Genomic DNA, 18,396 nt, shown 5'->3' on the forward strand with positions numbered 1-18,396 from the left:
TCCTATAAATTTTGGTGATAATGAACATATAATCGGAATTGATGAGAAAAATTGTGATGAGTTACCTACTTTTAGAGACTGTTATTAATAACTTTAGAAATAGAATAATAATCTTGTATTATTTAGTGGGTTACACATTTAGAAGAATTGTATTGTTATCCATGTAACTCTTTCTACCGGACGGACACAATTAAATGAGTAATACTTTGTACGTTTCTACCAAATTGAAGCTTACGAATCAATACAGTATGCGTTAGTCAGCTAGTACGTAAGTAGTGTCAGTGAAGGAATTTTGAAGTGTGTCCACCACGGGTCTCTCACGGGGCTTTATTTAGCGGAGGTCAGGGATTTTGGGCGCGGTCATCAGAGAGAAGAATGTGATTGACACGTCACCTCTGCATCCCAGGCATCCACGTGGGATAACCTTTCAGGAGCGTCCCAGTTTCCTGGTCCTGAAATAGCGCTTGTCCCTCAGTCCCCTTACAGCCTAGAGTGCGACTGCAATCGCTACACAACTTCATTATCGGTAAGTCTAACTTTTACCGTTATTTACCGCTGTTGTTCCTTTTACCTTCGGTAAGCACATCAACTGAAAACATTTACAATTATAATGTATTCTATATTAATCTTTTGATCAAATCGGTATTTTATACCTTCGTAAAAACTATTTTATGAATGAAGTATAAAAATATTGATTTTAACTTACAGCTACTTAAAAATAATGTTTCATTATAAATAATTAATTAAACTTGTTGGTATTGGTAGTCTAATTGTATTTATTTTACTTTGAGGTTAGAACAAAAGTGTTTATTTGAATAAATAATTATATACATTTCATCAATTTACATACGGGAATAAATCTTCCTTTATCCATCATGTTATGTTTACAACCGTACCACCTTTCTTGATTAGTGTTGTTATGGTGAACCGACCTTCTTACCAATGAAAGGTACAATAACCATTCAAGAATCAAATTAAATGTGGAAGTGAATGTTCTTTTCCATTAATATTGAGTTTGATACTTCGTAATCTGATACAAATTCAAACCTCTATAGAAGTCGAATTGTACACTGTCGAGAATTTACAACCCGAAGCTGGAACTTATTATAAATATTCGGCTAACTAAGATTTGTCACGTTCATATTACAATTAGTTAAGTATGCCCTTGGAACAAAGTAGATAGTAGTAGTAGTAGTAGTAGTAGTAGTAGTAGTAGTGTATTGTTTTCACACCAAACAGTATACGCACTCGGAGAAACAGTAGTAATGTAAAATTAAATGGAGTAGTGAAATAAAATCACGTATTTCCAGACATTTTGCACAAAATAATGTACTAAAGAAGTAAGAAGTGTTTGTTGTTATAAAAAAAATTAAGTGAATAAATTATATTGCGCATAGATAATTCACTTAGTTGACGGAGATCTAAAGTTGTTACATCTGGTTAGTAACCTAATGACCTTTAGAGACTAATAGTAAAATTAATATGGATTTCTTTTAGTACTGAACATTTAAGAATTCATTATGTAAGTAGTCATGCAAGTAAATGACTTAGTGAACCATTGAATAGTACAATTTAATAAATGTTAACTGCATCCACTGTTAGTGATTACTAAACTAACCATGGATACCTCTTATTGCAAATGCACGAGAACTTTTAAATACATATGACCCCAAAAACTTATGATTTAGATAGTACTAAAGAAAGTGTAGTTGTATTTTGGTAATACTAAAAAATATTTACATGACTACGCCATATCTATTTACGTCAATGTAAATAATTCAAAATGGTGTTCTTTCATATCCACACAGGCTACATACCACCTTCTACTTATACTTACTTGATACCTTCCGTAACATGACAGGAATAACAGTAACCTCTGTTTTATACTCTGCTTCAGTCCAGCAATATCCTAAGAACTTGTTAGAAAGCTCTATGTAAAACAGTTACAAGATGTTAATTCTCAGATTCGTGTGGTCTACGGAATACCAACACGTCGTGAAATCACATATCTTAGAAGTTGTCTATATCAAATTATCATTGACTATTCTAATATGTGCCGAGGTATTATCCTGTTGAAACCGTATGTATGTATGTATGTAACTTGTATGTATGTTGTATGTAACTTGTATGTTCTTAAATTTTAAATTGTACTTCTGTGCCAATACGAAAATCCATTTCATACAGTAAATTAAATTAATAATGATAATCGAATCGTTCTCCCAAAAATAGCACACTAAACATTTTTTTCTGGATAAAGTACGTGGTTATTCATGCTGTTCTTTAGAATATTCAGCTGATCATTTTGGATTTATCTATTTTTTCATACAGCTCAATTTGGATACGGCAAGCTGCATTAGTCTATGCTTTATATTATTTATATCTTCAGTAGGTCTTCATCGTTTAATTTCCGCTGTATCATTATATCATAGGAATAGAAATAGAAATTTAAATTAATTATATATATATAATTATAATTAATTTACATTTTTTCATTTATTCTTCATTACTGTAAATTACACTCTCAAAAACCATGTAATAATTGTTTTTCTCTTTAAACTGTACGAGATTGCTATTTGTGTTAAGTTCTAATGCAGAAACTTTATTTTGGAATTAATTTTCCTACTTTATAATCACTTTAGAAGGGTACCACAATGACTGACGTTGAAGTGAGCACGACACAGTGTCGTACAATGATGGAATCATGATTCGTTTAAACGTTTCAATTTCAATATTACGATAGTTTACTAAGAACTAACAATCTATTATTTTAACTTACCGCAAAATACTTAAAATGACGAATTAAGCGGCACAATAACCTTGATAACAACAATAACATTGCAACCGATTGAGCAACTACGCTTTAGCAGCACAGTACAGTTAGAACTTATAAAACCCTTTTAGTATCGTAAGCTGTAATAGTCTTCTTCAATGAATAATATAACTCATTATAAATACACGTATATTGTAGATTTGTATTCCATAGCTCTACTTTTATCTCTGATTAACCCCAACCGGTATTATTGTAATGACTTTAAAACTGTAGGTTTCAAGATGCTCTACTGATCTTTTACAATATAGATAACTGAGGTGTGCATTGTTTGCTTATATGCGTCTAACTGCAATAAAGGTCATTTTAGATTTTTTATATAAATAATTGTATAAGTTTTGAAAATTTAATGATTGTTTCATGATTAATTATATTTACAAAACTTTTAAGTGATTTAGATTCGTTTTACCCTTAAAAAGTGATCCTTAAAACTAAAAATGTTGGTTACATTTCAGAATAAGTAACATACATAATTAGTTTGCTTTTTCTTGTTTCTAAAATAGTAAATAGTGGAGCCAGCGATATGTTTATACCTTCAATGGTTTAAATAATCAACTCATAATTTATTCACTCGATTAATGTTTGATTGAAGGATGAAAAAGCAAAATATTCTGCCTTATCAACATAACACATTGCCTCAGTATGAAGTGTTGAGAACTAGAACCCAAGTTCACTCGTTACTGAGTGCTATATTGAGAGCAATGTTAAATTGTTATTTCGTAATTAAACCATTTACATATTTTATCAATAATTGTAAATGTATTATTTATTTATTAGGCCTTTCGATATAAAAGATGCTGGATCATTTCAAAGTAGTATTAATAAGTATGCATGGTTCATAATAAAGTCAAACTGCAAAACTGTGATAGCCAAAGATCAAAAACACATCTGAATCTGATAATTTTTATTTTGACTAATAAGCCATGAAATAATTAAATCACATATCTTAACTAATAATACCGGTACTAACTATATTTGAGTTTTTGGGTGTTTTTGCCAAACATATCCAGTTGAGTGGTGGAGAGGTCTGCAAAACCCCTCAAAAGATAAGGTCATTTTTAATTTCACGTCATTATTCATCTGTAGAGTTTAAATTTTGCATAAAACTTCTTTCCTACATAGCCAAGTTTGTGTTCTGTTATGGCACATGTCTATCTATTGGATTTGTCTGAACGTCATTGAAGGGCGATGTTGAGGGGGGAATATCACTCAGTAGGCGGGTATTATTTATCCGCCGGGGCCGTGTAATAATTTTTTTTCTACATTATTTTCTTTTTGTCTGTCCGCAGGTGATTTCAAAATAAATGAAGTTTTAGACTTGATCTTATGCACGCAACCACAGTGAATCCACTATATAATTATAATATTACGCTTTGATTGAAGATTTGTCTGGCCAAACGACGATACCGAACTGATGAATAAACGTTTGCCTGAAGCTTTATTTCTATACAGGCAACAGTGAGTTCGATGATGCTGCATGTCAATCATGGGATTGTGTACAGCGTTAGTGAATATTTTTACATTTCTCTTATTACTAACCATGATGGCAACAATAAAATCGTAAAATAAATAAATGGATAAACAAACTAAGAACATTAATAAAACATTTTATAATGCATATAGCCTAACTATCTCAAAGATATTTCGAGTTTAAAGTTGAGTGGTAGATAGGACTAAAACAAACCTATCTTCATCTCTACAATAAAAATGTGTTTACGTTCATTATTAATCATTTCATTATTAATCTCTATACTTAAAATTGTTTATGAAAAATCACTTCTTCAATAGTATACATTTATGTATTATACTTTTTTCTCATCGCCATCATAGATACACATAAAACCAATTTTAAAATATTCCCTAACGCTCAGGCAAATCACTGAGTTACATGCACCATAGTCGAACTCTGTATTCCTCATATAAAATCAAACTTTATACACAGATTCAGTATGCCTGACAGACAGACTGAAATGGACAATTCTCAGCGTCACGACCTTCGCTGACGCTTAGCCAATTGGTTTTAATATCGAAGTACTATTTTTAGTAAAATAAAAACAAAATTGTAATACGTGTACATTATACGTGTACAGTAAAAAGAAAAATAATAGAGCGAAATTCCATATATAAAAAACCTGGTTGCAACGCACTCTTGCATTGTAGTGCAATATCTACTTCACTGCAACTTTTATTATTCAAACACTGCTATGGAACTCAACTCAATGTACCAAAATTTCAATGTATTATGTGGCAATATATCTCTAGAAGAATCTTCTGTAGACGTTATATTTTGCACAAACTTCATTTATACATAGACAAGAGTAAGTTCTATCATGGTGAACGTCCATCCATTTGATTTGGTTGAGCATCATTGAAGCATACCACTCAGTAGGCTGGCACAGATTCTCTTTTGTCTTTCGGGAGATGTAATGATTTTGTCTCTATATAATTTTCTGAATCTGTGTATTTGCAGGATATTTCAAAATGAAATAAGCTATTATTACACTTAAACCTTTTACATGAAACTTAGCGAACCCTGTTATGCTACACATGGAGTGGCGTGCTCCCTTTAACATCCTCCTACGCTTCAATCAAAAGGTAAGAATTAAAAAGCTAAATAGTCTGCTTATCAACAAAATACATGAACCTCAGCATAAGGTGCTGAGATCTAGCGGCCAAGAAATCAACTTGTTAACTAAGCGCTCTAGGCAGACCGATGTTAAAGGTTAGTCATATCAAATCAATATTCAAACCATTTATAAAGGATAATAAAGGTTGTAAAACCATTATGTATTAAAAGTGATAGAAAAATTCTGAGAGGCTCAAGATTAAAATACAACTATCTTCAGAATCTGATATTATTCGTCTTCACTATTAAGTTATGAGTCCTTGAAACAATGCCAATTAAGTAACATAAATTATTTAACAGTATGTGTTTTTGGTGTGTGTTGAACATTTCGTAGTTCGTGAGGGAACTAATAACTGATGTCTATTATATATAGTTCCAGGAATCAAAATAATTAAAAATGTACTTTGGAAACTTGTACAGTTAAGCATTACTTTTTCTCGAAAATCATATGTGTAAAATTAGATTTACAATCCCACAAACACTTATTAATATTCCGGTTTCAATGATTGAAGAATATAAAAACAAAAATAAAACATTGCGTTTTTCAGACTTAATTCTTTTATTCCTGTGTATACTTCGTTGCCCGTATTGGTTATTTATTAGAGACTAAATACAGACATTAGGAAAGTAATTCAAGTCTATATGAATTTACCACAGTTATTTAGATTATTATAACTTCACCTCAGAAAATTAAACACACCTCATTATAAGATTTTTATAATATATGTATTCAAATTGAAAACGTCCACTTTTACTCTAAATTATAAAGATACGTATTGAAACGTCATTCAATAAAGAAGTAAATTATGATGCTTAGGAAAAGTATGATATTTATTTAAAGCTGCTATAAATTTAAGTAATTATTTTAATAAATAAATATATTTAATCTTTACTTTATATATATATATATATATACAGAGTGAGTTTTATGTACTGGCACACCTGGATATAATTTTAACGGCCCGAGATATCTATGTGAAACCTTGACCATACCTATTATAACATATTTTTTAAATTTTTCAAGTTGTTGAAAATTTTTCCCCCCTTTTCTAAGGGGGGTAAAGTGGGGCAACTAAACATTTTCAAATACAAACCCCTATCATGTGACCCCTCATTTTAAAGGGAATACAAAAATAAATCCACTAATACAAACTAGAGGTCTCTACGATTATTTTAACAGATTTTATGAAAAATTTACAATAATAAAATCAGTAACTGTCTTGTCCTGTTTATCGTAACATGAGTCAACACTAACGCAAATTGTAAAAACAGTTACCTGTTTTAATGTAGCAGGTTTTCAAACCTTCGGCTGTTTGACAGTGTGCTAGACGTGTGCAAAACCTTGAGACATGATAGGGGTTTGTATTTGAAAATGTTTAGTTGCCCCCCTTTACCCCCCTTTAGAAAAGGGGGACAAAATTTTCAACAACTTGAAAAATTTAAAAAATATGTTATAATAGGTAGGGTCAAGGTTTCACATAGATGTCTCGGGCCGTTTAAATTCCAGGTGTGCCAGGACATAAAACTCACTCTGTATATATATGAAAACATCAAATATGTATCATAAAAGTTATTTAATGATATTTTTAAATGTCAGATATAGGCTATTATAGGCCAAGTTCCATTCACTCAATGTGTATAAGAACTTTTAGTACAGACTATTTTTGTAGGTATTATACAAACCGAGTTACAGCTGAAGTCAATTTGCAAGATAATTAAAATTAAAACAATTAATGTCATTAGCGTAAAAAATAAAGCTTTTTAATAAGCTTCGTATTACATATTTCGTAATAAGTACTTAAATAAACCTTAAAATTGAGTACTTGAAAAACTCAATTGTATGAAAATTAATGTAGTTAAAAACAAAATAAAATTGTTTTCTTGATTTATGAGAAAACAATCTCTATTAAAACTTATTACTTTACGGCTAAAAATGAAATTAAACGTAATTCATCGTCAGTTGACTTTATTCATACTGCAATAATAATTTTAGGGACAGATTTAGAAACTAAAATGTTTTGAAACTTTTTATTCGTTTTTGAACAAAAAAGTTTTATTTATCGGCATTTTTTCTAAAATATTTAAAGTGTTTCAATATTGGACAGTTTAAAAAATGAATATAAAATTTAAGTATTTTTACTGAGGAATTTGCTTTTTAATTTTTGTAGCAAGAATTTGACTGAGCTTTGACCATTAGAAGCTTAAAACTGAGCACGACGACTACCTTTCTTACTTACAATTAATATAAAAAATTAAATGCTCAAAATAATCTAAATAATGGTAATTTTAACGCTTCAAATTCCGAAAAATGAGGATTGGGTAAATTATAACTAAAAATAAAAACGTCATAATAAAAAAAAAAACAAAAACAAATTTTTTCGCTAAAGTTTTTGGAGCACGTAAATTACCATCACCTATGTGTACGCGCGCGCACTTCTTTAGCTGGTATCTTAATAATCTATAGATATACGATAACATGCATGTATACAATAGTTGGACCACAGATTAGTTGCTGAAAAATTATTTGGAGGAAAAGCAGAGTACTTGCTAGACAAAGTAAAAATTCATAGAGAATTAATATATTGAGAAATAACGATGTTGATAAAGATGAGAAATAAATATTGTACTATAGATTATTATTTATTGTTTTATTTAATATGTATATAATTCAAAAGTAATAGTCAATTGTTATAGAAAATGTCATTTGTACATGTTTTTATAATGTAAACAAATAATTTTGTTTGTTATAGTTTAGTTAAAAAATATTGAAACTAAATTCAACGAAATTATTAAATGTATTATATCATCATATAACACATGACTTATAGTCAATTTTAATAAATATAACTTAACGCTATGTTTTTATAAAAGATATTTTTTAATTGGTACATCATCCATATGGGTTTTGGGGGCAAATAAAAAGTTACAATATAATTATGCAACAATTGCAAGCTTTTGAAAAGTTATAATTGATCAAATGCATATCAGCAAAACATATAAAATCTTCAATAACAGTTTTTGTGTTGTTCTAAGGGATGGTTTTAAGGGTTGCAACTTTTTAATAAGTGGTAAGTTTTTTGATAAAATTAGAAATATATAATACATTGCGAATGCACCAAAAGATCATTTTAAGCTACTAATGCTGCATGTCACGCCATGAGATACGGATCAACGTTAGCGAATAATTTTTCATTGCTCTTATGGGTAACCGTCTGCCATATGAATGTTGAGTTAAGCCATTTCACCTTTCTCTTAATGCACCGTCTGAATTCTGACGCTGTCACAGACTTGCTTGTGTATTGATTCACAATCTGGAATCAATACCTGTCTGAAGAGATCTAAAAAAAATCTGCAACGAAAAAGCTCAAAACCAACTCTTTGCATCGTTCGAGATCAAGGACTACAAAAAACATAATCTATTTGAATAGTTGTAGTCTTCCTTATCAACACAAAACACATAGGCCTCAGTATAAAGTGCTGATACCTAGCGGCAAAGAAGTCAACTTCTTAACTAAGTGCTATAGGCAGAACAGTGTTAAAAATGTGTTAACTTCAATCAATAATCAAATCCTTTATAAATAGACAAAAATAATTAAATAATTAAAATCGTAGTAAAAAACCATAATGCACTAATAATGTTAAAAAAACTGTGATTGCCTCAACATAAAAAACACAACTATCTTCTGAATCTCATAGTAATAATTGTTCTCACTACTGAGCGATGAGTCCGTGACACAATACTAATTAAATTACACGTTTTATTTCACAATACTGTACTATACATGTGAGTTGTTGTATTTTAATAACTTCGAGTAAACTAACAACTCATTTTTTATATTGTTTCAGGAATAAAAACTATTTTAAATGTAATTTAAAATTTTATAGAGGGTTAAGCAGTAAACTCCCGAAAACTAATTCAATAGTTCATCGGCTACTTAAATTTCTAATAATTAAAGTGATTCAAGTTTTCATATGAATTTTTTGTGGTTATTTGTTATTGTTGTATACCTTCACAGAAGAAATTTATTCTATTTATGTAATTCTACTATGGAAATTAATAATTATTAAAATAAATAATATAAAATAAATTTTACTTATTATGTAGACACATTAAACATTTATTATAAAAGTCCTTTACTGATACTACAGAAATGTCAGATACAATGCAGTATGAACATGAAACGCCTGACGTACTGGTTCTATAGACTCAGAGTGGAACCCTGTATTTAATGCTGTCGGTGAGTATAATTATCCCGTTACCTAAAACCACGGTCACCTGTGTGGGGGTTAGCCACTAACCACCGACACATTCTCCCCACTGGCCAAGGACAAGAACCTCCATTCACTTAGTGTACGTCTAACCTACTGTCTGGCCTACACTAAGGTTATTGTGGTGGGTTTCATGATAGTACCAAGTGACCTAACTGCCTTAGTGTTACCGCAATCTACCACTCAAGGGGTTGGAACCGAACTAATGAATAGACTTTTGATTAAAGCTTTATTTCTACATAAGCAACATTGAGTTCCAAGATTCTGTATGCTACGCATGGGATTTTGCACACCGTTAGTGAATATTTATACATTCTTCTTATGGCTAATCATGATAGCTAAAATCGTAAAACATACAAATTTGTAAATAAGCTCAGTACAATAATAAGACATTTTATCATGTACATAATAAATTTTACGCGATACGTGGTGTGATGTGCTTATACTTTGTTTATGACTGAAATAAAACTTCTATAACAACGTTTTGGTACTCTTTGAAAGTAGTATTTCAATATCACTTATGCAATCTCTTAGTATTTAATCCTTTAGTACCAGTTATAAACTGAATCAGTATTCATTTATCGTATATGGGTTTAGTAGTAATGACTTCTATTGTACAGTCATAGCCACTACCAATTATATAATCTATTTTTTAACATTACTAACAAAATTAAAAAAAGAAATGGAGAAAGGGAAGGGACCTTGGAAGGTAATACAACGAGTGGATAGGTGCTCGCAAACAATTAACAAAATAAGTGTAAGTTAAGCAATAAAGAAATGTCGTTTTATAATATAGGCCTACACAGTTTTGTATTTTAATAATATATTGCAGGTTTGGGATACTGTATGTTTGGACGTCTGCTTGTAACTTATTTGTCTTGGAACCCAGGTTTTGCTCTGAGGCCTGGACAGATTCGTTTAAAAATTATATGAGCATTTACATTAACTCTACACACCAGAATGGACTAGTTTATTTATTAATTGATATTAAAAAAATATTTTGTGGATAGTAAAATATACTGCAAAACTATTGCCAATAGTTGATATGAAGTACATGAAAAGGTGCAAAATCAATTTGTTTGTCTTTGTATTGTAATTTCCAATGATAATTTTACAACCATGTGTTCTTATGGCACAAAAGGACAAATACTGTAATGTATATACTAAGATTTTTCCTGCCAAGAATATCTTAGAGACATTATGATAAATCATTTAAAATTTTGAGGGATGTAAAATTTTACGAATAACAAAGCAAAGGTGCCTAAACTAGGCACTAACAAAGGCAAAAATAATTATGCTTAATTTGTTGGAATCAGATGATAAGTAACCAACAAATGTCTTTTTATTGTGTGAATAAAAACGTTATGTAAGTTTTGAAAATCTAAAATTCAAAATTCGTTATAACTATATTTTAATAAATATTGTAAAGCATAAAAAGCAAATTTTTATTTGCTTTATTTTGTGTTTTCTGTGAAATTACATTATTTTTTCTGGTTTTTTGTTTTCCTTGAATTTATTCCCAGATTGGTGTAAAAGTTTTGTAATCACTTTTTTGTAATTTGTGGATCGGTGAATTGGATTATAATTATTTTTTAGCACTAACCCTTTTACAATTTCCATTACATTATTCATTCAAGTTACTTGCTATCGATGTTTACCATACTATGTATCTCTAGCTCAGACTTGTCCTCTACAGATTCACTGACATCATCCAGCCAGAATGCCTCCAGAGCTACCTTCAGAACTCTCCACGGAAAGTGGATTAAGACCACCAGAAGACCTTATCTCTGACACTGAGATAAAGCCCCTGGATGTGGAGAATGAGGGAAAGATCCAGGAGACAGAGACAGAAGTCGTTGCGGAGGAAGAAGAAGTAAAAGCCCCGGAGGAGCCCCAACTCACTCCTGAGGAGGAAGTAAGGTGAGCATCTGAGAGCACAACAAATTTGGCAGTTTGGTTTGGATTTATTATGTTTCTTCAAGGTGTTTTACGATAACTTTTGCACAAGTACATTTTATCTAAATTTCCCCTGAAATCTGCCTATTGCAATCAATTTGACAAACTTACCGGAAAATGTGATTACGTCTTTGCTGATCATAATCCCTGAAATCATAATTTCTCACTCTTGTTATGAATAAAATTGCGTAGTTTCTAAACGCTTTAGACCAAAATTTTATATTGATATAGTGATAGCACTAATATGAAAACCGTAAAACGACAAGTTTGAGTTAGTTCGTTAGCCAGCCTTATTTATTTAAAAATCATCGTTAAAATTTATTGTAAAATATTTATCTCATCTACAATGTTGTTTAAAGATGGTTTATGTCTTAGTTCGACTAAACTAATTGTAAAAAATTACTAAATTTGGTAACTGGGTGTTTGTTGAGCTGAAACTTAGATTAAAATGTGTAGTAAGTTGGGTATTTTTCTGACTTTTTCTATTTTTCTACTTTTTATTAAAGAACTGGTTAAGGTGCTCCTTTAAGTTATCCACAACTTCACTGAGGGTGTTCAAACTGTACTCATTATGAGTTAAACAATATATATATATATATATATATATATATATATATATATATATATATATATATATATGTTTCAATGTACCTTCCATGTACATATTTCGTATATTTATTTTCATGTATTTTATTTTTAATGCTACCTTTTTGTGCATTTGGTATAGACCTGGTACTCTATCGACTCTCCCATTATTGTGTTTAATACGATTCTTGTACAAGCCAGTAGCTCATGAGTACTTTTACAATAGTTAAAAAAGCTATCATAAATTGTCGTTAAACCAAATTTATAAATGTTTAGTTACACAAAGCTCTTGAGTATTCATCCGTTTTATATATTTAACTACATATATTAAATCTCTACATAAAAATGTTATTTTTACACACCAATCTAGCTTTCCCAAATCTAATAGGGTATTCATTAAAATTTTGCTAGATCATTACTACATACTATGGTAGCCTACATAGAAAATCACATGTTTTAGTAATTATGTTCATCATTTAAAAAGTTTGATAGTGTTGCACCTTATTGAATTGTGTAGCCTGTGATATTTTAATCACCACAATAAAGTCTTAAAGAGACACTTAATATGTTAGAGATGTAGCCTCTAAAAGTGTTTTAAAATAATAACATAATATTAATAAACTTTTATCACTTTTATACTTTTATTTTACGTACAATGTACATTTCGGAATCATTGATTCCATCTTCAGGTACAAATAAGGTTCCTTATTTGTACCAGAAGATGGAATCAATGATTCCGAAATGTACATTGTACGTAAAATAAAAGTATAAAAGTGATAAAAGTTTATTGACACTTAATATTTCCTTAAGTATGAGACAAATTATTATTGTATGAGTAAGGATAATGAAAATATGTATTTTAGCCCCAATGACTTTTTATCATATTTAATTTTATGAACGTATTTATTATTTATTATTTAACTACTTCCTCTACTAACCTTATTAAATTTCAGATGTAATTTATTAGTTTTCCGTGTTAAATTAATATAAATGTTATTTTTTCAGTGTCACGATGGGTTGTGTATACAAAATAGGTATCGTATTGAAACGACAATAACTCACTCACACTATCTTTATTAATAATATCTTAGAACTAGAGTGGAAGTTGCATGTAGGATTTGATATTATTACGAGTAGATTACTAATTTCATTAATAATAGTTTTTTATCTTTAATTCATATCAGGGCGTGACTTAACCTAGTAACATCGATTCTATTCTTTACATTATTTTAAATCCATGTTTTTAATCCCCGACACGTTCAACTTTTCATATAAACCTATAAACCACAAACTTCTGAATATTTATAAAGTGATAACAAAAGTATTTAAAAATGAATCTTATTAAACAATACGTGTCCATGTTCCAATTAGAAAAGATTGCCCAAGTAATGTTCATGAGTATTCTAAATTATACGTTGTTCGTTTTAGAAAGCCGTTAGGTATTTGGAATGGAAGTGTTTGATTTACTGAATTTTAATTCATCTGATTAAATCATATTTCATAAAAAAATATTTTTATTTCTTTTAATTGATACAAATTTAATTTATCACTTAATAACAAGGTAAAAAGAAGGAAACCTAATTTATAATCTATTATGTTTTAAAGCTCAGTTTGAAAAAGCAATTTTTGGTGAATGTATTCAATATCTAATTGAAGCTATTCTCTTGTTTGCAAACAGAAATTCTTCTTTTTTCCGACCAAAGTTGAATTTCTTTATACACGTTATAACCATAAGCATTATTCTTGAAAGTCTGGTTTCCAATCCTGTATATTTATATATAATAGTAATTACTTAATAATAGCCATCACCTGCATGTTTTATAACTGAAAAGTACAAGTATTAGACACACAGTTGATGTCGGATAGACGGATTGCTGTGCGGATAGACTGTAGACTATGTTTATAACGATGTGGCTAATCGATATAAATATAGACTACTCGTATATCTGTCATTTAGACATATATCATTCATATGGAAATTCAGTCCGGCAATGCGATACTTGCGTAATCTTGAGACGACTGTCAATTTTTACTCTGTGCATTTTTTGTCACTTGAACAGTTAGGGTATTTTCTCACTATAACATTACAGTGTAATATTATGGGTTTATAAGTTTAGTCTAATAAATACATTGAATTTATTATATGTAGGTCAATTTAACTAGTTAATTTTTACAACTGTGTCAAATTATTGGTTGTGTCATTTTAAAATAAAATCTATCTCCATAAAATCTGAAAACCGGTTAGGTATTTATCAGTTACATGTTCTGAAGAAGATACCGCAGTATTCATGAATTTTGCGAATGACATTAATGACATTCTGAGGAATCGGAAAAATAATAGTTGCAATGCTGTAACCTTATAATGAAGTATCGTCTCCCTAATGTTGAAATAAAAAAATAGTACTAGATTTAGGATTTGGCACTCGTAAAAAACCTTAATTACTTGTTTGTCGTCATCATCCAAAGGGGCATGTATTACAACGTGCATTTGTTTTATAATATCGATGCATGATTACTTTTCCCAAATGTCACAATGACCAAATACTATAAAGTGTGTTGTTGATGCCTGAAAAGTGTATGACAAGAATTGCCATGTCCAGGAGGCCATCAGGAAACAGATAGCTATAGAGATGAGGAAGGCCGAGCTACGCGCGCGGATGGAGGCAGCTTCCAAGGCAAGGAGAGCGAAGAAAGGTTTCATGACACCAGAGAGGAAGAAGAAACTTAGGGTAATATATAAACTTTTACTAACCATAAACTTACACTAATTACAATGAAGGTCCGCGAGTCCTTAAAAATGGGTCTTCAATTTTACAAAGTCGCCAAAATATAGAAATTATAATATAACAATCTAGTCTGAAATAAAAATAAAGAACCACGTCATTTCATTTTTTATGTTTTTATGATATTTTTATTCTAGTACAGTATGTGTTACTAAATGGATACAATATATTTTTTCACAAGAACACTATCAAATGGATGGCATAACCGATTCAAGAAATGTCAAAAGGAATCATTCAACTCAAGTTAACACATTCGTTAAATTCCATAGATGTTGTCTTGTAATTGTTTTATTAATATCTTATCTTTTAAAGAAACATACAAATATTTGATTGATTTGAATATTTAGCAGAAAACTAAATACATTTTACATAAACCAAAACATAAAGACATCTAAAAAGCCTGTTCAAAATGGCATGAGATTACCTTAAGATTTTAATAACTATGATCGATCCTGATGGCACCAACTGAATCTTGATTTCTTTGGTTTAATTAGTTAGATATATGATGAAAAACATTACACTTTACTATATTTTATTGAATGATTTCATCAAGTTAAATCTGAAAATTGGCCATAGTTCCATCAACATTTATTCAAGTGATATTTTTAAATTATTAGTTACCCCATTGAATATTTTCATGGAGTCACCCAGAAGATTCAAAGTTATATGCACCTATTTTTCTAATATTTTTATCTTAATTTTTGTAACACTTTTATACTATAACGGTAAAACTTAAAGACTATTCTCTCTCAAATAAATTAAGAAAACGCACTAAACAAAAAGTATAAGTACTATAAACTGTAATGGTGTTATAAAATTCTTCTTTTTATAAAATTATTTCAATTAGGTTTCACAATTATTTATACAATATATGTATTTATACAAAATAAACATACCTAATTTTAAAACTAAATACTGAAGTTTATATTTTTTCAATACTTAAAACCATTATAGTTGTTGCTGAGGAGAAAGGCTGCTGAAGAACTGAAGAAGGAACAAGAACAGAAGGCCCTTCAGAGACAGTGGATAATAGAAGACAGATGCGGAGACCCAGAGGATCTGGAATGGGCGAGCAAAGGTGGGTATGACGACTAGTGATGGATAAAGGCTTGAATGAGAAGTATTAAAGAATAATGGATTTAAATCCCAGGATATGTGTTTACTTATATTTAATGACAACAAAATGTTTTATTATAAAGTAATTTTGATTGTAAACTGTGGGTACAGTATATAATAACGTGGACCACGCATAATCAATTTATAATATGTTCGGTATAATGATTCTGAAATATCTCTAAGTTAATCTCTCTACATCTATTGAACGATAGGAGAAGGTAGAAATATATTTGAGGGAGGGGTTAAGAGTTTGACCGTTATTAAGTCAGTACGGCCTTGAGATATAAAGTGAAATGCCTCTGTTGTAATTCGTTAATATTTTGAAAAGCTGATAGTATGTTAAGTCTATATACACAAAAACATTTTATAATTTAGTGTAAGTTAGGTTAAATCCGTTTGAAAAGAAAACTGAAACCCTTAGTACACACGATTTAAATATAAACATCTGTTTTGTTAAGAGTATACACTTTGAAGATGGCTTAGTGCAAAAACGCTTGTTTTTCGTTCAATAAATGGTACCAAGGGTTAACCTTCCACACTAGTCCTTGTATAAGGTTGTAGATAATATAGGTTTTAAAACAGTTTTATTTAGAATGTTATGCTTTTGTTGGATAATTCACTGATTTAGCCCAAATATTTAACCATTTTCCAGTCTTACCACCAACTTGGAGTGCTAAATATCAACAACTGATGGCAGTGGAACAGATCAGAGTTGCTGAAGTTGAAGAGCATTTAATATTAATATCAGAAACCACAATCTACAGATTGAACACTTGATTTAGTAGCTAGCATCTACGGTATTTTTTCATGGTATTGTTTCTTTGCTTTAATAACTATTAATATATCAGGGAATCTAAAGGCATCAAGTCACTATTTGCAAGGCATTAATAATGGATTTTTTCTTTTAATGTTGAAACATAATTAAATGTTTAAATTTTAAAAATCCGTTAACTTCCGAATTTGTTCCTAAGGTGAACAATTTGAAGTCCGCTTTGCTGTGTTGTGTTCTAATAGCAAAAGCTTCTAATTTGATGTACAACTCGACCTATGCTTGCATTTATTTGTTACAAAACTTTGTGTGATGGATTGGTGAACTTGAAAATAGGGAGTCGCTTGAAATGTGGAGTTTTTAGTACATACTAAAAATATATAATATTGATAAAGTCAAGGAGTATATTAGCGTCTTTGATATATGGAAGGCCGGTTCCAGAATTAATTGACACCATGTATGTATATATATATATACCTATTTATAAATCAATCAGAATGCAATGACGTGCTCAGTCTCCTTAACAATACAAGATGGGAGACTGCCTTCCTTTCATGTTAAATGAGTCTCACCCGGAGTAATATATATTAAACTGAGATATGTACGTGTTGATATATAAAGTAAATCCCTTAGATATCTGACAAAGATATACATGAATACAACGCAGCATGAGTCAACTTGTGTAGTTCATCATTTACAGCTAGGCTAAAGGTGATGCAGTCGGCCTTTAGTTGCCATAATTGTGTTTGATTTTAAATTTATTGCTAAAAATAAAAAAGTATTTCTTCAAGATGAACTATAGACATTCGAAGTATGAAATTAAGGCAATTTTGAAACCAGGCTCGTATAAAACGACATATTATGTGAGTTTTTCTTTAAAAGAATGTCCCTTCAGTTATCTCACATATTCCAAAATCATTTATATCCTTATCCTCAACCATTTCTCTGTGGACCTGCTTATAAGAAGCCACTAAATACAGATTGAAATACTCACCAATCCACGTGGAATTACCGCAAACATTGTCCATATTTCCTGTCCTCAGAATTGTACCTTATTGGGTTATAATCAGAATTCAGTTACAAATAAAAATACTAAAACCAAAAACTGATGACATCACTCAATTTAACATGTGTTGTATTTTTTGTAATTTGTTCGATTCTAGACGACCTTATGGATATTTGTGAAGACTACTACCAAAGGATATGGGAATGTGAAGGAGAAAAATGGGACTTGGAATACGAGATCAGGAAAAGAGCTTACGAGGTAAACATTCACAGAAACTTTTGGTGATTGCATCATTTTAGTTAATACATGCATTACGTTAACTAATATTACCATCTATTGAATATATTATTTTAAAAATCTAATCTATACATGTGAGTTAGCTAATATCTTTAATATATCCACAAAATATTTAACTAATGAACTAGTCTAATTAAGTACAATAAAGAATTATTAAGAACG

The 18,396-nt window shown here is 30.1% G+C and overlaps 1 protein-coding gene across 1 annotated transcript in view; it reads left to right on the forward strand.

Moving 5' to 3' along the window:
* Nucleotides 1-379: 379 nt before the first annotated feature.
* Nucleotides 380-18,396, forward strand: part of LOC124362335 (retinitis pigmentosa 1-like 1 protein) — a 35,357-nt gene continuing 17,340 nt past the window's right edge. Inside the window, exons 1-5 of the mRNA XM_046816753.1 lie at nt 380-526; nt 11,419-11,637; nt 14,864-14,992; nt 16,001-16,124; nt 18,095-18,195. Of these exons, the coding sequence (XP_046672709.1) occupies nt 11,443-11,637; nt 14,864-14,992; nt 16,001-16,124; nt 18,095-18,195 (549 nt within the window). The 5' untranslated portion in view covers nt 380-526; nt 11,419-11,442. The remainder of the gene's footprint in view (nt 527-11,418; nt 11,638-14,863; nt 14,993-16,000; nt 16,125-18,094; nt 18,196-18,396) is intronic.

The sequence above is a fragment of the Homalodisca vitripennis genome, chromosome 5, assembly GCF_021130785.1.
Source record: "Homalodisca vitripennis isolate AUS2020 chromosome 5, UT_GWSS_2.1, whole genome shotgun sequence".
Taxonomy (NCBI): domain Eukaryota; kingdom Metazoa; phylum Arthropoda; class Insecta; order Hemiptera; family Cicadellidae; genus Homalodisca; species Homalodisca vitripennis.